This window comes from Boleophthalmus pectinirostris, unplaced genomic scaffold (assembly GCF_026225935.1).
Source record: "Boleophthalmus pectinirostris isolate CB_2022bp ecotype Guang Dong unplaced genomic scaffold, ASM2622593v1 HiC_scaffold_22, whole genome shotgun sequence".
In the NCBI taxonomy this organism is placed as follows: domain Eukaryota; kingdom Metazoa; phylum Chordata; class Actinopteri; order Gobiiformes; family Gobiidae; genus Boleophthalmus; species Boleophthalmus pectinirostris.
In genome coordinates this window covers 39,333,792-39,356,810 of record NW_026571190.1, presented here as the reverse complement: position 1 = coordinate 39,356,810, position 23,019 = coordinate 39,333,792, and the positions used below count along the sequence as shown (strand labels likewise).

At 41.1% G+C, this 23,019-nt stretch overlaps 1 protein-coding gene across 1 annotated transcript in view; it reads left to right on the top strand.

Annotated features, from left to right (window-relative positions):
- Positions 1-23,019, top strand: part of lrba (LPS responsive beige-like anchor protein) — a 702,007-nt gene that overhangs the window by 79,484 nt on the left and 599,504 nt on the right. The window contains 3 exon segments of the mRNA XM_055158186.1: positions 13,306-13,537; positions 19,556-19,656; positions 21,563-21,658. Of these exon segments, the coding sequence (XP_055014161.1) occupies positions 13,306-13,537; positions 19,556-19,656; positions 21,563-21,658 (429 nt within the window).

The window sequence follows — 23,019 nt, the reverse complement described above, 5'->3', positions numbered from 1 at the left end:
AAAAAAAAAATGCTGAAAAAAAAAGCTTAAAATTCAAATTTCGCTTCATTATTTGGACTTAAAACTTTTGACATTTCCAGATGAAAATTTTATACAATTTGTTTTGCCTTTCGTGTCTCACCCAACTTAAAAAATATCAATACAAAGTGCCAGCAGGGGGCGCAAGACATCCCTAGGCATCTTCTTTTTATAATGTTTTGTTGATAAAAAAAACACAGTAATATAATTTGAAGCTCCTATATTACAACAAAATTCTACTCTTCAGAGCTTTAAGTCGTGTTATAATGTTGTAAACTCCTCAAAAACAAACCTGGACTTGTGTTTTGTTTCATTCACATGTTTGAGTAATTCTTTATTATTAGTCTGTCGACATCTCCAAATCTCAAAATGCTCTGTTCCAACTTGTGATGTTGAACAGCTCCTTTTACTTTTCAGTTCAGGAGAGATTAGTGTTGTAGTCAAGACCCGTGCTAATCAAGATCAAGGCCTGTCCAAGACCACAGGGTCAAAGACAAGACCAACACCTCTGAGAATTGAGACCGAGACAAGACCGAGACTTTAAAAAGGCCAGGACTTTTAAAGGCCAAGACTGAGACAAGACCAAGACTTTTAAAAGCCAAGACTGAGATAATACCGAGATGTTTAAAGGTCGAGACTGAGACAAGACTGAGACTTTTAACGGACAAGAGACGAGACGAGACCGAGACCGAGACAAGACCAAGACCGAGACAAGACCGAGACAAGACCGAGACAAGAACGAGACAAGACCGAGACAAGACCGAGACGTTTAAAGGTCAAGACTGAGACAAGACCGAGACTTTTAAAAGCCAAGACTGAGATAATACCGAGACGTTTTAGACTGAGACAAGACCGAGACTTTTGACAAGACCGAGACAAGACCGAGACAAGAGACAAGACCGAGACAAGACCGAGACAAGACCGAGACAAGACCGAGACTTTTAAAGGTCAAGACTGAGACAAGACCGAGACTTTTAAAAGCCAAGACTGAGATAATACCGAGACGTTTAAAGGTCGAGACTGAGACAAGACTGAGACTTTTAACGGACAAGACCGAGACAAGACCGAGACAAGACCGAGACGAGACCGAGACAAGACCGAGACTTTTAACGGACAAGACGACAAGACAAGACCGAGACAAGACCAGACGAGACCAAGACCGAGACAAGACCGAGACAAGACCGAGACAAGACCGAGACGTTTAAAGGTCGAGACTGAGACAAGACTGAGCCTTTTAACAGACAAGACCGAGACATGACCGAGACAAGACCGAGACAAGACCGAGACAAGACCGAGACAAGACCGAGACTTTTAACGGACAAGACCGAGACAAGACCGAGACTTTTAACGGACAAGACCGAGACAAGACCGAGACTTTTACAAGACCGAGACAAGACCGAGACAGACCGAGACGAGAGACCGAGACAAGACCGAGACAAGACCGAGACAAGACCGAGACTTTTAAACGGACAAGACCGAGACTTTTAACGGACAAGACCGAGACTTTTAACGGACAAGACCGAGACTTTTAACGGACAAGACCGAGACTTTTAACGGACAAGACCGAGACAAGACCGAGACAAGACCGAGACAAGACCGAGACAAGACCGAGACAAGACCGAGACAAGACCGAGACAAGACCGAGACAAGACCGAGACGGCCAAGACCGAGTTAACGGCCAAGACCGAGACTTTTAACGGCCAAGACCGAGACTTTTACGGCCCACCGAGACCAAATTGAAACCATCTTTGTAATTTTCAACATTTATTTGTATTTTACAGTTATTTTGGCACATTTACATCAATGTTTTTATAAATCTATCTCCATTTTATCACTTGTCAAGTGTCAGACCTCGAGACAATACTGAGCCCAAAAGTGGTCGAGTCAGAGAAGAGACCAAGACCACAAAAAACAGTCTCAAGTCTGACCATTTCAGCCCTGCAATGTTCAGTTTCAATCATGTAAATGCACAGTGTGTAGGGCACCAAGAGCTTTCGGGGGCAACACCGTGTGGTCAATCACCTCCACAACTAACTAACCCGGTCTCACTTTTCTCCTGCACGAAGTCGGTGCCAACGATTTCATTCTTAATAATAATAATAATAATCTTAATAATAATAATTGTGTATGAGTGAGCAACTTGCTTTGTTCAAAAAAGTAAAAAAAAAAATTTTAGGAATTGACAAACTGCAGTGAGATGTGTTTTCTGGTTGTGTGTTTTCTGTGTTTTCTGGTTGGTTGTTTTCTGGTTGTGTGTTTTCTGTTTTCTGTTTACTGCTGTTTTTGACCGACATTCTCATTTTTATATCAAACAGGAAACATTAAAGCCCTGGCAGTGGCGAGTCATTTCAGTTTTGTATTTGGTTTGATTTTTTCTGTTGAGCTTTACACTGAATACTTTATTTTCCTGCTGCTGGATCACATGCATTTCACTTTTGAATTCAATTTATTAAGACAAACTCTAGAAATTGACAAACTGCACTGAAATTTGTTCTTTTTTTGAGTAAGATTCTCCAAAGGAAGAAGTATAAACATGAACTTTACAGACTAGTGCCCTGCTCCTGTGTAAAGAAATACTGTTTGTACATCAGATGTGTGGCACTTTTGTTTACATTTCCAATAAAACTGAACTATACGCAGTGTTGGGAAGTTTACTTTTAAAATGTAATCCCCTACAGATTACAGATTACATACCCCAAAATGTAGTTTGTAACGTAATCCATTAAATTACTTAAAGTGAGTAATGTAATCTGAATACTTTGGATTACTTGATTTGCTGTAGAGAAACAAAGACGAGAAAATCTTCACATCATAAGTTTTGTCTGATAAAAGAAAATGAACTTAACCGTATTAAAAATATTATCGATAGAAGAGGCACAGTCTGTGCAGCATGATTTAGACCTGTTAAATCCTGTTTTAATCCTGGTTTAGTCCTGGTTTAGTCCTGGTTTAGACCTGGTTTAGTCTGAGTTTAGTCTGGTTTAGTCCTGGTTTAGACCTGGTTTAGTCCTGGTTTAGTCCTGGTTTAGTCCTGGTTTAGTCCTGGTTTAGTCCTGGTTTAGTCTGGTTTAGCCTGGTTTAGTCCTGGTTTAGTCCTGGTTAGTTTAGTCCTTTCCTGGTTTAGTCCTGGTTTAGTCCTGGTTTAGTCCTGGTTTAGTCCTGGTTTAGTCCTGGTTTAGACCTGGTTTAGTCCTGGTTTAGTCCTGGTTTAGTCCTGGTTTAGTCCTGTTTAGTCTGTTTTCCTGTTTAGTCCTGGTTTAGTCCTGGTTTAGTCCTGGTTTAGTTTCCTGGTTTAGTCCTGGTTTAGTCCTGGTTTAGTCTGGTTTAGTTCTGTTTAATCCTGGTTTAGTCCTGGTTTAGTTCCTGGTTTAGTCCTGGTTTATTCCTGGTTTAGTCCTGGTTTAGTCCCTGGTTTAGTCCTGGTTTAGTCCTGGTTTAGTCCTGGTTTAGACCTGGTTTAGTCCTGGTTTAGACCTGGTTTAGTCCTGTTTTAGTCCTGGTTTAGTCCTGGTTTAGACCTGGTTTAGTGTCTTGCAATGAGTGGAATTACCAAGAAAGAAAAAAAAAAGAAAAAGAAAAAGGGAAATAGCCCAAAACATGAAAACAGGAAAATCCCTCTGTGTAATCCATTTATTTCAACAAAGTAACTGTAATCCAATTACAACTGTAACCGAATACAGTTACTCATAATTTGTACTCTGATTACGTAACTCTGGTACATGTAATCTGACTCTACTCTACTTTTTAATTCATTAATTGGTTTTTAGGTTTAGTGTATATTTTGTGTGTTTAAGATTAAAGTGATATGTCGGTACTTTCCCCTTTTTTTACTGTATTTATTTCCAGTCTCTCCTCCGCCGCTGCTGTCGTTATCTCATTTACCTCTGACTCTTATTTCATCATCCGTTCCTCCCGTCCTCTCCGCACCTCTCCCCGTTTTATTAATTTGCCCGGAGCACTTCTATTTTCCTTATCTTTCCGTAATGGGCAGGGCCGATCGTAAAAACGTCACGGCGACTATTAAGACGAGACAAACGCCGACGGTTATGGGACGTACGATACAAAACGCGCGTCTCTGCTCTGCGACGGGGTTCAACCGGAGACCTCGTTTGTATCGCAGCGCCTGAAATTAAATGGCGTTTTGGAGTCTGGAGTTGTTTTTTTTAGGTTTTTTTTTTTTTTTTCGGTCATTTTGCAGCACAAATAAAACAAAACAAAACAGACTATAATTCCATGGATCATGACCGAAAGAGTTTAGACTGAAGTAAAAAAGTACTTAACACCAGTGTTGGGAGTAACAGATTACATGTACCGGAGTTATGTAATCAGAGTACAAATTATGAGTAACTGTATTCGGTTACAGTTGGTAATTGGATTACAGTTACTTTGTTGAAATAAATAGATTACACGGCAGGATTTTCCTGTGTTCACATTTTTGGGCGATATCCCCCTTTTTTTTTTTTTTTTTTTTTTTTTTTCGGTGATTCCACTCATTGTTGGAAAACAAAAACTAGATCTAAATCAGGACTAAACCAAGACTAAACCAGGTCTAAACAGATCTAAACTAGATCTAAACCAGGACTAAAACAGGACTAAAACCAGGTCTAAAACCAGGTCTAAACTAGGACTAAACCAGGAAACAGGTCTAAAACCAGGACTAAAACCAGGTCTAAACTAGATCTAAACTAGATCTAAAACCAGGACTAAAAACTAGATCTAAACCAGGACTAAAACCAGGTAAACTAAAAACTAGATCTAAACCAGGACTAAACTAGATCTAAACCAGGACTAAAAACCAGGTCTAAACTAGATCTAAACCAGGTCTAAAACCAGGTCTAAACTAGACTCTAAACCAGGACTAAACCAGGACTAAAACCAGGTCTAAAACCAGTCTAAACCAGGACTAAAAACCAGGATCTAAACTAGATCTAAAAACCAACTAGACTAAACTAGATCTAAACCAGGACTAAAAACTAGATCTAAAACTAGATCCTAAACCAGGTCTAAAACCAGGTCTAAACTAGATCTAAACCAGGACTAAAACCAGGACTAAAACAGGTCTAAACTAGATCTAAACCAGGTCTAAAACCAGGTCTAAATACAGGTCTAAAACCAGGTTCTAAACCAGGACTAAAACCCAGGACTAAACCAGGACTAAAAACCAGGACTAAAACCAGGTCTAAACCAGGACTAAAACCAGGACTAAACCCGGACTAAACCCGGACTAAACCCGGACTGAAACCTGGACTAAAACCTGGTCTAAAACCTGGACTAAACCCGGACTAAAACAGGACTAAACTAGATCCAAACCAGGTCTAAAACCAGATCTAAACCAGGACTAAAGCAGGACTAAAACCAGGTCTAATTTTGCGCCACATTTCCGAATGTCCCCGCTCGACCTTCTCCGATTTGACAAAAAATAAATAAATTGTAGGAGGTTCAAACACATTTTAGTTTTTTCATTAAAAAACATTTCGTCAACTCTGCCCTGACCTGTTTTGAGCCGAGTTTTTCCAAGGAGACACTTTCAGATTTCTGTATCTAAAAAAGTATTTAAGGTCCTTCACATTTTCAAGGGTTAAGGTTTGTCAAATGTACTTGTAGAATATGAACTTTTACACATTTTCAGAAATTCATTTTGCGAAAATAAGGCAGAACACCTTCACAAACTTAAAACAGACACCTAGTCTTTCTAAAACATTCCTTTTTTTTGTTGGATGCTGTAATTTTGGTAAAGATGGCACCAAATGTATTTTTTTCCATTTTTAACACTTAATATCTTGTAGAGCGTTCGTCACAAAGGGTCAGTTTTAAAATACAAAGTCCACAGTGGCATTTGTGGGCAGGTTTATGTTCAATATCAAACCTTTGTCTTTGAAATTGCACTTTCCACAGTCCTTCAAATTAGAATTTTGAAGTACAATTTGAAGGACAATTTTCATGTAAATTCAAACCCCCAGAAATCTGTGATAAACCAAATGAAAATGTATAAAAGGCTATATTCTACAAGTACATTTGACAAATTTTAACCCTTGAAAATTTGAAGGACCTTAAATCGTTTTTAGATACAGAAATCTGAAAGTGGCTCCTTGGAAAACTCGGCTCAAAACAGGTCAGGGAGGACAAAATATTTTTTTATTGACAAAACTATAGGGTCATTCCACTCCAAATCTCCGAATGCTCCCACTCGACCATCTCAGATTTGACTAAAAATTTTCTAGGAGGCTTCAACACATTTTCCAACAGGAAAAGTCCAAAATTTTAGCTCCCAACTCCTTATAGTTATAGCATAAACTAGAAAAGCACTCAGAGAGCGCAGACCTCCGCCAAGGACTACCCACATTTTTTATATAAATTGCGAATATAAAATCAGTCTTGTGGATCAGATCCGGAGTTCACCTTTGAATATGAAAGAGGATCCCATTTGTCCATCCCTGAGAAATTTCATGGTTTTCAATTAATTAATCAGATATTGAGAAACAAAATTTGGCCCCATTTACCACAATGTTAACAAAAATTTCAAAGTGATCCAGAATCCAGGATTTCTTCTGGATCACTAAAATGATATACAATTAATATTATGCAGAATTGAGTTTAGCATTTTGGCCTCCACAATATTTTCTGTTTCTCATGTGGCCCCACGGAAAAAATAACTGCTCACCCCTGGTCAAAATCATTATATATGTGACTCAAAATCTAATTTATTCTTGTAGATTTTCTTTAGAGAAAGTCTTTTAGTAGTTTTATTTATTGCTCTTGTACTGTAACAAAGGCTGCGTTCAGACTGCAGGATTTTTTTTGGGGAAATCCGATGTTTTTGCGACGTCGTTCACATTTCCAATTAAATGTGACTTGTATGTGACTCCAGTGTGAACATTAAACGGCCCAAAAGTTGTCCCACATGTGACACTGGAGACACGACGACGTCAACCGCAGCGAGCGTCTCTGTGTTTATGGAAGTTGTCCAAACATGGACGCAGCATTCGAGCACCTGGAGATTTTAAAGTTCCTCTCGTACCGGAGCCAGAACATGAACAACTTACTTGTTTTAAGGAGGAGATTGAGAAGGAGAAGGACGAGGTTTTTGGTCGTGGTGTTTTGTGGGACAGAACGTTGAAAGGAACGTGTGGATGTGGAGACGGAGCCAAGAGTGGTGAGTGGAGATGTGCTTCACTTCAGTGACACAGAGTTTATTAACAATTTTCATATGACGAGAAGAACGTTTGTGTACATTTGTGTCTTGTTGATAACGTGTAGGTGGATGAATGCGCTTTGGCCGTTCAGACTGAAGTCACATGTCAAAAGATCAGATATGTATCGGTTTCAGGAGCACATATCCAAGTGTCCTGGGTCACATTTGAAAAAATCGGATCTGTGTGGTTCAGACTGACATTAAAAGATCAGATACAGGAACATAGGGGCCAAAAAATCGGATTCGGGTCACTTCAGGCTGCAGTAGTACATTAAGGCCAAGTATGAGAACAACACTACTGCACTACTCACCTGAAGTTGTATTTGGAGGGATTTGTGAATGTTTGAACAATCAGTAAATAAATATATAGCAAACACAAGGACAGTAGGTCTTCTTTAAAGGTCCTAAATTACACAAAATTACCGTCTTTTCCGCACTATTAGGCAGTTTGGATTATAAGACGCACTGTCATTAAATGGTCTATTTTTGAACTTTTTTCACAAATAAACCACGTGGGACTTTAAAGGAAACACAACAGTGTGATGGGTGAGTGGTTTTGTTTGTTTGTTCGTTCACGGTGACTCTGGGCTTTGTTCAGTTGTGGCGTGTAGGGAGGGTGTGTCTGGGACCAACGGATTGTCGGCGTGTTCGCAGTGACTCAGTTGTTCAGTCGTGTCTAGAAGCGACACGTTGCACTCGCTTTTTCGGTTCGTTCCTCCATTCCGTTCCTCGTCGGCGTGGAGTGATGAGTGTGTCTGTGGGTGTGTTTCGCTGTGCGGTCGCTGTCTGCTCCGTGTGTGTTTGCGGCTTTGTAGTTTACTGAAGTCGTGTTGGGACACCCGAGTGGATTCGTGTACAGGGCGCTCTGGATTGTGGGGCGCAGTCGTTTTTTGATGCGGTTGGGCGCTTAAAGGTTGTATGGAGGATTTTTTTTGTTTCAAATTGTCAGTGATAGATTATAGATGCAGTCGCCTTGTAATTATGATGACCAAAAAAAAGAGAATAAAAATTCATCAACTCTGGACGTGGTGGGGCTAAACATTTGCCAATAGATAACGACACTGCCTCGTTATCTGTGAGCTGACAGGCTGTCAATCAAACTCCCTACGTTTCTAGCGTAACTGACTTGCCTGCGCCGCCGGTACGTGGTTTACGTACGACTGTCACACAGTCCACAGACGCACAGACGCTGTTTACTCCACCAACGCAACAGTTCTTAGCGGCTTTTTTGACCTATATCTTCCTCGCAGTTCGCACAAAGTTTGTTGCAATGGCGACAAGAATCCAGGAGCAGTTCGCCGCAAAAGAAAGTCCGTTTTTGAGGTCGCTGAAAGAAGAAGACAAGGGGAAAAGCAGCGAAGCCAAACTAAGGTGATTCTTGAAGATTCATTCCAGCGATGGCGCGACTGAAGCAGACGCAGGGTCTAAAGACTGAACCACTGGTCCACAAATTACTCCTGGACAGGAAACTTCTGCTTATTATGAAAACGTACTTTATTTCCAAGAGCTACACAAACGTTTTTCAGGACACGAATGCGATATCCTATGTCTGAAAACGTAATTTTCAACGCAAAGAAAGAGTCCGCTTGCTGCTGCGTGTTGTAGCTAGTTCATTCGCACGGAATCTCCGCGCAATCTCTGCTCCTCTCTTCTCCTCTCCTCTCTCCCTGTTCCCCGCTCCTCACTTCTCCGTCTTGCCTAACCAACACTGTAGTTAGTTGTTTACAAGTCATGTGCAGCACCGGCTGTAAACAAACCTGTTTCTGGCGTAAGGAGGAGGAGGGAGGAGGCGTTTCTACGTAGGAGCTGTAGGGGAGGGGGGGTGGTTTCACGCATGCGCAACATTTGAAAAAGGACAAACAGTCGCTGGATTTCTCGTTCCTTGGAAAATCCTCTATACAACCTTTAAGAGTGCGTCTAATAGCCTGGAAAATATGGTAAGTCTTGTGAGCTTTACACCGGGTTCTAATGTTGTTCCCTCAACAAAAACAGACCTGGAGTTGTGTTTTGTGTCATTCTCACATATTTGAGTAACTCTTTATTGTTAGTTTGTCCACATCAATACAATTCCAGGGCTGAAATGATCCAAATGATTCTGGTGAAGGTTTGTTGAGTTTAAAAACACAATGGAGAACTTCCAGTATCACCACATGACATCACAAGTTGGAGCAGAGTGTTATCTGTTTGAGAAAAGAACTAGATTTGTGTGTTAAACATGTGTGACTGAAACAAAACCCAACTCCAGGTCTGTTTGTGATGAGGAAACAACATTATAACATAAATCAGAATATAACGTGACATAAATCCTTTAACAAACCGTCTGATTTTGTCATTAAGGTCATTTCGAAAACAGTTTTTGTCAACTTTCCCCACGCAGACTTCCCTGTAATTCTCTCTGATTTATTGATTGTTAATTGTTAGTCCGTGGCTGCAGCTGCTTGAGGAGCTTTAGGTGTTTTCTTCAGTGTCTCAGCTCAGGACAAACAGCCCAGAGGAACATTGTGTCTGTTCCTTTGACCTTTGAGGCTTTTGGACAGAAGCACGTCGGATAAATAATTGATTGTCCGTTTAACAGGCCTCACATGCGCCACAAAGTGATATGTTGTTTGGGCCTTTAGTTTTGTGGATGTCGTTAAAGGATCGTATTGTGGTCATATGTCAACTCGGATTTGTTTTGCCGCTGAGTAACTGTGAGTGCGTATACATGCACATCAATAACCCGGTTATGATCGGGTTTTTTGAGTATCCCGGTTTCTTCATGGTGCATGTAAACGCAGTAACCCGGTTTCAGTATCCCGGTTATGGCAGTATCCCGGTTATTAGAAACCGGGTTACTGTAGCTGGTTTATTCCGATAGTAACCGGGATACTTGTGGCATGTAAACGCAGTACCCCGGTTACTGCAACATAAAGTTGAGTCGCATGCGTCCAAAAGACACTTTCCAGCCTTTCACCACAACAGTAGTCACATAAATAAATTGACCAACATAAATAAAGTGACCAAACGAGTGAAATGACTGTAAAATAAAGAGCTGCGCTAAACCTGCACACGTACAATCTGCACTCGTACGACCTGCACTCGTGTGACGCTGAAAAGCTAAAACATGAACTATCTCCTATACTCTATACGCACAGAACACACTTACCATCATCAGCACCTCTTCTGTCACAGAAATAACACACATAATCCACAGAGTCGTGTCATTTAGTCCAAAAGAAACTGATCGCATCAGCGGCGCAAGGAGCGAGTTGTTTTTTATCGCCGCTAACAGTTTATGCTAATTAGCCAAACGGTTTTTAAGTTTCGTTTCTGTAAAACGTAAACAAATGTGATCAGAGCTGAATTTATCTGATCAAACGGGCTGATGTGTCTATATAGTGTTTATGGTTTATATGTTGTAAAGTTGAGTTTATTTATGCAGAAGATTTTAATGAAGAATCTGCACAGTGGATTGTGGGAGATCTCGTAGCTCCTTAGCTTCTTATGCTAAAGGAGCTCACGGTTTGTATTTTTTCCTGGTTTATGAAATTGATTTAAGTTAATTTTTGCGCCTGCGCATTTGTAAGATTATGTCAAGAAACCGGGATACTCCATTTGATCATGTATATGAGTGTCCCGGTTTCTCAGTGCGCATGTAAACGCAGTAACCCGAATACTGACAGAACCGGGATATGGCTAATAACCGGGTTATTGATGTGCATGTATACGCACTCTGTGACTGACTTTATATTTGACTGTTATTTTGGCAGATATATCAATGTTTTTATGAATATATATCCATTTTATCGGATTAATGTTAATATTTATGCCTAAAATAATATAAGCAAACTGTACAACTCTCACCTACAGTTGGAGAAGCAGTTCTTTAACCCAACTCCCACTGGCACTTTACAGAAAACTGTTTCAAAGTGAATCAAGTGGACAGGTTTTTTATCAAAGTTTTTTCAAGTTTCTAACTGGAGTTACATTCTCTTACTCGTTCAGCGATTTTATTTACCAGCGTCTGCAAATTTACCAAACCAAACGCTAGTGCTGTAGTCAAGACCACACTAATCGAGACCAAGACCAGTCCGAGATCACAGGGTCCTGAGACCAAGACAAGACCAAAACCTCTGAGGGTCGAGACCAAGACAAGACCAAGACTTTTAAAGATCGAGACGGAGACAAGACCGAGGCCTTGGCCCATCGAGACCAAATCGAGACCAGATTTTGGTACATTTATATTAATGTTTTTATGAATCTATCTTCATTTGATCTGGTTAATGTACATTTAGGCTTAAAATAGGCAAAGTAAACTGTGCTGCATTTAAACACTGTGTGCCCCTTTTTGGACCCTCACCCACAGTTTGAGAAACTCTTCTTTAATCCCCCTTCCACAGACGCTTTACAGAAAAAGGCAAAGTTCATAACATTTACAGTTACATTCACTTACTGGTTTTGCAGTGATATTGAGCCTCTGCACATTTACCGGCCGTAAAATACGATCTCACTCGTCAAGTGTCAGACCTCGAGTCCAAGACAAGATCGAGACCAAGCGCCATCGAGGCCGAGACGAGACCGAGTCCAAGCGCCATCGAGGCCGAGACGAGACCGAGTCCAAGCGCCATCGAGGCCGAGACAAGACCGAGTCCAAGCGCCATCGAGGCCGAGACAAGACCGTGGCCAAGACAAGATCGAGACCAAGCGCCATCGAGGCCGAGACAAGACCGAGTCCAAGACAAGATCGAGACCAAGCGCCATCGAGGCCGAGACAAGACCGAGTCCAAGCGCCATCGAGGCCGAGACGAGACCGAGTCCAAGACAAGACCGAGTCCAAGCGCCATCGAGGCCGAGACGAGACCGAGTCCAAGCGCCATCGAGGCCGAGACGAGACCGAGTCCAAGCGCCATCGAGGCCGAGACGAGACCGAGTCCAAGCGCCATCGAGGCCGAGACGAGACCGAGTCCAAGCGCCATCGAGGCCGAGACGAGACCGAGACCGAGTCCAAGCGCCATCGAGGCCGAGACGAGACCGAGTCCAAATGCGGTTGAGTCTGAGATGAGACCAAGACCATAAAAAAGCAGTCTCGAGACCAAGACATGACACTACCAAATGCACATCGTGACAAACTCAGATTTGTGCACTTTTATTAGACAAACTGCTACCGACAGTCGTGGCCATAATGAAATCTGATCACTCTCGTCGACTGTCAGACCTCAAAGGCAAGAAACCAAGACCACAAAAAGCCTGAAGGTCTGTCTCGAGTACTACACTAGTTGACAGTACGATTCTATCCAAATCTGAGCCCACAAGCCCACGCCCACGCTCCCACATGACAATTCTCCATAAATACACAAAAACATGAAACAAAACTGTACCCAGCAGCTTCACAAACCTGATTTAAAGGTTTGATTTGTTGTGCACTGATAAAAAAAACTACGTAAAAAAAAAACTACTATCAACTACTAAACACATGCTCTTCTTTAAAATTTTCTTTAACATTAACTTTTATTTTGTACAATGATAAACGATAAACCTTTGTGCCTTCATTAATGTTAAATTAATTAAAGTATTAGTTTGTACGACCGTAAACGAAAAACAAAAAAATCCTTACATTCTTTCATTCTCATTGTAGTTTATTTCGTACGATCATAAACGATAAACTTTTTCGCCTTTGTTAACATTCTTATTAATTGCTACAACCATAAACAGAAAAAAAAAAAAATAAAATAAAGATAAGAACAAGGAAGAAAGTGATTGTGTTTCTGGTAGAGATTTTGGTTTGTTAAAAAGAGTATAGAGTGTCGTGTTTTGGAAAATACGGAGCTCTGGAGTTGATGGATTGTGCATTGAGGTTTTTTTTTTGTTTTAATTTATGTTTTGTCTGTTATATTTACGGTGAGTGGAGTTGTGAAGGCAAACTTGTTGTTCATGCGTTTGGTACCTTTAGTTTCAGCTCGGACTCTTCCTGTCATGACCCATGTAGTCGTGGTTTATGTTTTGTTTTCGTTTTGCCGCAAATGATCCAATAAAACAAAACAAACAAAAAACCGGAGGGTGACTTTTTGAATTCTCGCTTTTTAGTGTAACTCACGTTTATCCTTTTTCTTCTCCAGTTGGTGGGCGGCCAGTTCGACCTGGAGATGAACTTCATAATCCAGGAGCCGGAGAGCGTGGTGTGCATGGTGGAGCTGCTGGACCAGTGTGAGCCCACGTGCCAGGCCGAGGTCTGGAGCATCTTCACGGCCATCCTCAAGAAGAGCGTCAGGAACCTCCAGGCCTGCACCCAGATGGGCCTCATCCAACTGGTGCTGGACCGAATCGCCACCACAGACAGTATGATCGCAGGTACCACCAACCAGAGCCGTGAAAAGAGTCGAAAAAAAGATACTAATCGATATTTAAAGGTGGATCGTGTAACTTTTCTGGTGGAAGGTCCGTCAAACGCTTTTTTCCGTGGAGATGTTATTGCTTTATCTGGAATGTTCTACTTTAAATTTATTCAATTACAGGTGGTTTTATGGCTCAAAACTGTATTAAACCTTTCTATCTTCATGGAGACCAAACCAGACCAAGTTACAGGTCAGATCTGTGGAGAGGCGACCCCACTCACAGTCAGAATGCATGTTTTTCTAGATAATTTTGAGCTATAAAACCACCTGTAATTGAATAAATGTAAAGTAGAGATGTTTATGGGTGTTGATGGGGAACATATCCACAGAAACAAAAAGGTGACGGACCCTTCACCAGAAAAGTTGCACATTGCACCTTTAAAGGTCTTGAAATCTTGAAATCTTTAAGTCATGTTATAATGTTGTTATCTCTTCAGAAACATCTGGAGTTGTGTTTTGTTTCATTCACACACGTTTGACTTTATTATTAGTCTGTCTACATCTCCAGAGCTCAAAATGTGTGAAGAATCCCTCAGTCGTCCAGGTAGAATCCATGACGAGGAGAAAATTCAGTTTGTCGACTGGACAAAAGTTAGTTTGGCTGAAGACGTTTCGCAGCTCATGCAAGCTGCTTCTTCATCCAGCAGCTTGGATGAGTCGACAAACTGAATTTTCTCCTCGCCAGAGCTCAAAATGTTTAAAAACACAGTTGAATTCAGGGTTCCCACGGTCATGGAAACCCTGGAAAAGTCAAGGAAACTGGAAATGTAATTTTCCAGGCCTGGAAAAGTCATGGAATTTTAGTCTCTCTTTCACACAACTACAGCGTTCTGTTAAGTTCTCATTAAACTATTATGATTATCTCCGAACGTTTGCGCCTTTTGTTTAAAAGTGACGACAATAAATGCATCATCATCAGAGCAAAAGGGAAACATCGGTCACACTTTCGGCGCGTTAGCTCTTAAAACACAATTTATCTCACTTCACACGCAAACACCAAACCGAAGTCTTCCAGAATCTCCACCGGAGTTTTTAGAAAGATTTGTTTTCAGCGGTGAATTCGCTGTTTGCGTGTAAAAGATGGGAAAAAACTAAAGGAAATGTCTCAGTTTTTAAAAAGTACGGGGCCTTAATGTCAGTCTGAACGACACAGATCAGATTTTTTTCAAATGTGACCCAGGCCACTTGGATATGTGCTCCTAAAACTGATACATATCTGATCTTTTGACATGTGACTTCAGTCTGAACTAGGGACGGGCATTCGATGAAATTTTCTTAATCGATCGTCGGAAGAATTAACGATCGATTATCGATTAATCATTAACGTTTTTATATTAAAATGATCATCATTATTATTACTATCTGCACTACTAATCTGCATAAATAAATTCAACTTTACGACATATAAACCGTAACGACTCTAGAGCCACATCAGCCCGTTTGACATTATAATGTGTTTAATTCAGTTTTGTTCAAATCTCACAGAAACAAAACTTAAAACCACATCACTAATTTGCATAAACTAAGTGAAGATAAAACTCCAGCTCTTGTGTCGCTGATGTGGTTCAATTTCTGTCGGATTAAAAGACATGACTCAGGTGAATACAGGTTAGTGTGACCAGATTTGTGTTTGTCAAAACCAGGACAGCGTACGGGGGGAGGGGGGCGGGGCCTCGTCATCCACATTGAGCGACTCTCACCTGGTAAAAACTTTTTTCCCACTGGACACAGAAACATATGTGCTGCTTTATACACTGTGCACATGGACTCACACTTGTCCCGAACGCAACGGAAAGTGTGGAATTTCTTGTACAAATCATCGTTAAATCCACATTTGTGCTTCGGTTCGTTACAGACTGACCCACTGTTTGTGTCTCGCTCCTTCTGATGCAGAGACACATGTACACACCTGTTTGGTCACACTACACACAACAACTTACATTCGGTTTTGTCGATTAAAATTAACGTAATCGATGAAATTCTTAATGATCAATTATCGATTAATCGATTAATCATGCCCATCCCTAGTCTGAACGGTCAGGTCACATTCATCCCACCTACACGTCAGGCTCGGAGTCTCGTCAGTTCGTTGTATTCAGGACAGATTGGAGGAGTCTTATCGGAACTGGACGGTTTTTTAAATGATTTCCAAAGTAACGTCCGAGCGCGGCAACAGTCGGTCCTGACTCCAATGGCAATGAAAAATAAAGAGCCTGCGAGACAAATACAAGGATTATAAAAACTCAAACAAATGAAGCGGCCGTGGACGTGTAACCTGAACATTTTACCAAGAACTCGACCAGATTTTGGGAGACAAGCCCAACGTTTAGGCGTCTTCCGTAAACACTGAGCATGTTGGACTCTTTTGGGGCGTTTAAAGTTCACACTGGAGATCACGTACAAGTCGCGTTTAATTGGAAACGAGAACGACCTCGCAAAAAAATCTGAATTGAGCATTAAGCCCTGCAGTCTGAACGCAGCCTACAAACAAAACACCATCTCGTCTCCTCTTCTCTTCTTAGTGCTAATTTTCTTTCCCATTATCTAAGCGCATTTTGCTAGTGTAGAGTACAATAAATCGCCAATTAATTTGCTGTGAGCCTCAGTCTGTTTGTCTGTGTGCAAATGAGACGGAAATGTCCCGCAGTGTTTCGATGAACTTTGCAAAACTGATCAGAACGAGCCGGCGGCGGAGTGCGGTCAGCGGAGCAGACGATATACCCACAGGTTTTACGGCGCTTCTGTTTGCGCGGAATAATTACGCGTTACATAATTATAGTTTAAAATGGGACATTGTGTTAAATCAGCTTGCAAACTCAAACACACACGTCTGAGTAACCCTTTAGTATTAGTCTGTTCCAACTTGTGATGATGTTAACAGCTCCTTTTACCGTTCGTTCAGTAGAGATCGGCAGTTCCAAATGATTCTAGTGAAGGTGTATGGAGTTTAAAAACGCAGTGGAGCGCTTCCTGTATTACCGCATGACATCATAAAGTGGTGAACGTGCCCTGAGGGTGAAGAAGAAGAAGAAGAGAGTTAAAAATATGGTGCTATTATGTCAGTGCTGCCAATAGAAGTTAATTACGACTAAACATTTATTAAAGAGGAACTATGAGCTTTCTACCGTCAAAAAAAAAACAGGTCTGAAGAGATTTTAGAGTCATCCATGCATGTTTGAGTCATTTAGTGATCTCTCCCGCCCTATGCAAACCCTGTGCCATGCTCCACCTACAAATCTACACTCTTCCCGCTGATGTTATAATGTTGTTACGTCATCGAAAACAGACCTGGAGTTGTGTTTTGTTTCACACATGTTTGAGTCATCATTTATTATTTACGGAAGCCGAGAGGGGACACAACTAGGGATGGGCATTCGATGAAATTTTCTTAATCGATCATCGGAAGAATTAACGATCGATTATCGATTAATCATTAACGTTTTTATATTAAAATGATCATCATTATTATTACTATCTGCACTACTAATCTGCATAAATAAATTCAACTTTACGACATATAAACCGTAACGACTCTAGAGCCACATCAGCCCGTTTGACATTATAATGTGTTTAATTCAGTTTTGTTCAAATCTCACAGAAACAAAACTTAAAACCACATCACTAATTTGCATAAACTCAGCGAAGATAAAAACTCCAGCTCTTGTGTCGCTGATGTGGTTCAACTTCTGTCGGATTAAAAGACATGACTCAGGTGAATACAGGTTAGTGTGACCAGATTTGTGTTTGTCAAAACCAGGACAGCGTACGGGGGGAGGGGGCGGGGCCTCGTCATCCACATTGAGCGACTCTCACCTGGTAAAACTTTTTCCCACTGGACACAGAAACATATGTGCTGCTTTATACACTGTGCACATGGACTCACACTTGTCCCGAACGCAACGGAAAGTGTGGAATTTCTTGTACAAAGTCATCGTTAAATCCACATTTGTGCTTTGGTTCGTTACAGACTGACCCACTGTTTGTGTCTCGCTCCTTCTGATGCAGAGACACATGTACACACCTGTTTGGTCACGATACACACAACAACCTGCATTCGGTTTGTCGATTAAAATTAACGTAATCGATGAAATTCTTAATGATCAATTATCGATTAATCGATTAATCATGCCCATCCCTAGTCACAACAAACGCAAACGCCGCAACAAATACAAATGCGACAACACAATAAAAGGCCACAACAAACCCAAAAAAGCCACAACGGAAATGACTGCGGGACTCTATTTTAATGCAAATGCCGCAACACATTAAAAAGCCACAACACATTAAAAAGCCGCAACACATCCAAAAGCCACAACAGAAGTGACCGCGGGACTCTATTTTCCGACGGACCGATCAAGCGGCAAGTGAAGAAGAAGAACTACAACGTGAAACGAATAATGATAAAACAATAAATTTTTTACTTACGTTTCCAACTTCTCCGTTCCTTTACTTTTCACGTTGTAGTTTTTCTTCTTCACTTGCCACTTGATCGGGAAAATAGAGTCCCGTGGTCACTTCCGTTGTGGCTTTTTGATGTGTTGTGGCTTTTTAATGTGTTGCGGCGTTTGCATTAAAATAGAGTCCTGGGGTCATTTCCGTTGTGACTTTTTTTGGTGTGTTGTGGCTTTTTGTTGTGTTGTCGCATTTGTATTTGTTGCGGCCTTTGCGTTTGTTGTGACCCCTCTAGGCTTCCGTAATTGTCATTGTGCTGAAAGGTCCACAAAGGATAAACATTCTTCCATGAATAATTTATCCACAACTATCAAGGCAAGAAAGACGAAAGCTTAAAGGAGAACAACGATGAGTGAACTACTGAACAAAACTAACATTATGGTCCTAGAGATGTCCCACATATAAAGTGCACACTAGAGCCCCGCACTACTGTGGCGCGGGACCCGACGCAAAACAGCGCGGCGTTTGAAAGCTCATTGAGGGTGCGGGCGGGACTCCACAAGGCGGGAGAGGGCGGGTGGGATGATAAACTACAGTCCTGCAAACTAAATATGAGTGTAAAGTAAAATATACAAATGATTAATGTACCGTATTTTCCGGGCTATTAGACGCGCTCTTAAGTCTCCAACACCATCAAAAAGCACGACTTCAGTAAACTACAAAGCCGCAAACACACACGGAGCAGACAGCGACCGCACGGCGAAACACACCCACAGACACACTCATCACTCCACGTCGACGAGGAACGGAACGGAGGAACGAACCGAAAAAGCGAGCGCAACGTGTCGCTTCTAGACACGACTGAACAACTGAGTCACTGCGAACACGCCGACAATCCAGCGTGTCCCAGACAGCACCTCCCTACACGCCACAACTGAACAAAGCCCAGAGTCACCGTGAACGAACAAACAAACAAAACCACTCACCCATCACACTGTTGTGTTTCCTTTAAAGTCCCACGCGGTTTATTTGTGAAAAAGTTCGAAAATAGACCATTTAATGACTTGAACGCCTAATAGTGCGGAAAATACGGTATGCCTATCATGCATCATTTCTGCTGGATATTTTATTTGGTATTAATAAAAACATTTTAAGCAGCCTAATTTTGCATATGTGGTCTAATCTCGCACACATTTTAGACCAGGGGCCGTGTGTCGATTGGTACTGGGCTGCGAAAGTGTGAACCTTCCGTCTCATACGCTGCACGGACTCTCTGACTGTCCCCCCTCCCCTACATTTCCACAGATATTTTGCCACAGAAAACCATTAACCAGAAGTTCCTCAAACCTACAGCGGGGCACTTCTGGCTGTTGTGTAAAAGGTCTATTACCACATGACATCACAAGGTGAAAGAGTGTTTTCAGTTTGAGAGAAGAACTCGGCCTAAGCATGCAGGGTTTGTGTGTTAAACATGTATGAATGAAACAAAACACAACTCCAGGTCTGTTTGTGACGAGGAAACGACATTAAAACGTGAAATACAAATTGTGTGTCTTATTGTCTCGTTTGTTTACGGTTTCAGATTTGTTGGTGGACATGTTGGGCGTCCTGGCGAGCTACAGCATCACCGTGAAGGAGTTAAAGCTGTTCTTCAGCAAGTTGCAAGGAGAACAGGGCCAGTGGGTGAGTCCGGTTTAACATTCGTCTGTCCGTTCGGTCCGGGGCCGCCGTGAGAAATGTGCTGGCAACACTTAAATTGCTGCTGCTGCTGCTGCTGTCGCTGTCCCCATAGGCTAATGTCCTTGTCCCATTGTCAAGATGAATCATTACTCAGCACGGGGCCGCAGATATAAAAGCTACAGTGTGTTTGTAACGGAGAGACGGTGTCGTGTTGGGACGTGCTCTGTAATTTCACACGGAACATTATAATTTTAAGGAGAACCTTTCACGTAATCATAATATTTGACATGGTTTTACGGCAATCTGCTCATACTTTGCAGCTGATGTCGACAACTTTCTCGGGGGGAGAAAGTTGTCGACATCAGTTTTCTGTTTGTGTCACCGTGGTAACTGTGCAACATTCCATCCTTGACATTAGGGTGCAGCATTCGCCCCAATGTCAGAAATTCAACTTGTACCCACTTTTAAAACGTGACAATACCAATTAAAAGAAAATCTGTGGAAAATTTGCTCAGTTGAATAAAATCTACTGGGTCCATCAAGACTCTTAAATTCATTTGTGATCCATATTGCTCTGGTAGAAAAATCTGTTTTTCTCAAATAACTTTAAAAATAATGCATTTAGAGACATGGTGGCGCATCTATTGGTACCAGTTTTATATCTCTGTCTTCATACCTTTCTACAATATGTCAATTTTATATGACAGTTAATTATCCAGTATCCACGAAGGCCAAAGATGAAGTGAGAGACATAAAGTTTGTTCTTTATGCAGTGATCATAAACATATCAGATTAAACAATACGATATATCGATATTTCAATATTTTTGCACACCCCTTTTTCTTACTGATGCTTTGATAAGTAGGTTACAGTGAACACATCTGATAATGGACATAATATAATAATACCTGTATTAAAGATTTTACTTTTCATACTTCCAAATCTTTGAGTTTTAAATTTGTTCATTTCAACTTACATAATGTGTTGTAGGCCAAACATTTGTTGCAATTCAGGACATATTTCTTATTCAAAGTTCTTGAAGTAACAAAGAAATTACGCTTTTGCCATATCTTAGAAACTAATGATGATAGAGACATAAAACTGGTACCAAATGATCCATATTTATATTCAACTTCCATTGACACTATTGGGCTAAAATAATTATTTTTGATGTTATTAAAGAAAAAGATTTTTCAGGTCATAGTTAAGGCTTCTGCACTAAAATTTAGAGGCTTGATGAACCAGTAGACAGCAAAAGAATTTCATAAAATTTCTCATGGAATTTTACTTTGGCAAGTGTAAAAATTGATACTAGGTACAGATTGATTTTCAAAGATTTTTCAAAAAGTTTGGTAAATGGTAAAATCTCTCCTAGACATCCATGTAGAACACCTCCAGCATGATGTCGCTGCAAAGTATCAATGACAGATTTTCTAAAATGTGCTTACAAATGTCTTGGTAGAAATTTGACATAAAGTATGTTTTGAAAATAGGTTTTATTTATCACTAGTGTAACAGAAGGTGTAACAATGTCTAAATCTCAATACGATATTTTCACGAGCTGCAGCTCACAGTACGATATTTACTGGAATATTTGTGGAGGTTTACAACATTGTGTATATGATACTTTTTCATTTAAAAGCTTTGAAAAAGCTTTTGTACTGTTATAATATGAACAATTAAGATGTGAAAGTGTTTAATAACAGTTTCTTCACGTCACCATCTTGGTCTATGTAGTTCTGTCAGTTTTTTAGTTGTTGTTGCACATAAACAGTTTAATTCGATATATTGTGATTACGTGAGACTTTTGATAAAATAATATCATGATATTTTGGTTATTGTTACATCCACAGGATACACGTGCCTTTTCAATGTCTAATTTTTCATGTTTTGTGTTTTGTTGTTTCAGCCTCGTCACGCGGTGAAGCTCCTGTCGGTGCTCAAGTACATGGCTCACAGAAACGGTCCAGACTCATTCTTCAGTTTCCCAGGAAAAAACGCTGCTGTGAGTTGAAGACAAGTTTTAAAAAATATTTCAAATATTATATGGTTGGATTTCCAAACATGGAGCCTGGCTCCAGATTCTCTGCTGTAACCGTTGCAACGGGAGCTTCATTTGAGTGGAGATGAACGTTGTGGAGACGTCACACTCGCTTAGTCCACTTTTTTATACTCTCTATGGAGACCACTGGAAATACAAGATGCCACTGTGGGTTGTTGTGTCCTTAGGCAAGACACTTGACCCACACTGCCTAGTATGAATGTGATGTGTGTGTGTGTGTGTGTGTGTGTGTGTGTGTGTGTGTGTGTGTGTGTGTGTGTGTGTGTGTGTGTGTGTGTGTGTGTGTGTGTGTGTGTGTGGAGTGTGTGTGTCTGTGGTGGCGGCACCAATTAGCCTGATTCATCAGCTGGTTTCACTTCGTGGAAACCGTGTGACCTCGCAGCATTAGGATTCGTTCGCTCGACTGTAGTCAGGTACTTTTTAAAATAACTAATCGCTGCTGTTGCTCGTGACGTATGTAATGCGCCGCTGACAGGGACTAACTGGTATATTAAGCTTTTCCCAAATCCTGTAGGAAGAAGGACAATAACGTCTTTCCCCTTGATAAAATTCATCAAACATTCTCTTTGTTCCGGCTTTAAATCCTCGATCTCAGGAATCGTTGCCAACACAGAATGTCTGTCTCTTCTCTGATTGGCTGGTGCCTGAACTCACACTTCCAGGGTTTTTGCGAACCGTCTAGTGCATTCTGACACCTGACCGCTGGAGTCGCTAAAGAGAAATTAAACTGAGCGGAGGCAGTAGGTGGTGCCAGTCTGGCTAGGGGCCAATGGCACAGATTGGCAACCTTGCCCAGGGCAGCTGTGGCAGTAATAGAAACTCCCCATCACGAGTTGGAGTGGATGAGTAATGCAGCAGAGATCTTTGCTCAATGTTTAAAGTAAGCACAGATTGGGCAACTATAAACAAATAACCAGAGTCGGATCCCAGACAGTCGATTCTGTGTCATGGTGCAATATCCAAATGACAGAAAGAGGGCGGGACTAAACGTTTAAACTAAATGCTACATGCTCCTAATTAGGGCTGAACGATTTTAAGAAAAAATTTAATTGCGATTTTTCTGGCAGATATTGCGATTTCAATTTCATCCACGATATATTTATTTATTTTTATTTTTTTCAAATCAAGTTTCAGTGCACATGGACATTTGCAAACATCACAGAAACTTACATCACACCAGAGTCCAGCACTGAGTCATGTACCTGCCAGGACTAAACCAGGACTGAACCAGGACTAAACCAGGACTGAACCAGGACTGAACCAGGACTGAACCAGGACTGACCAGGACTAAACCAGGACTGAAC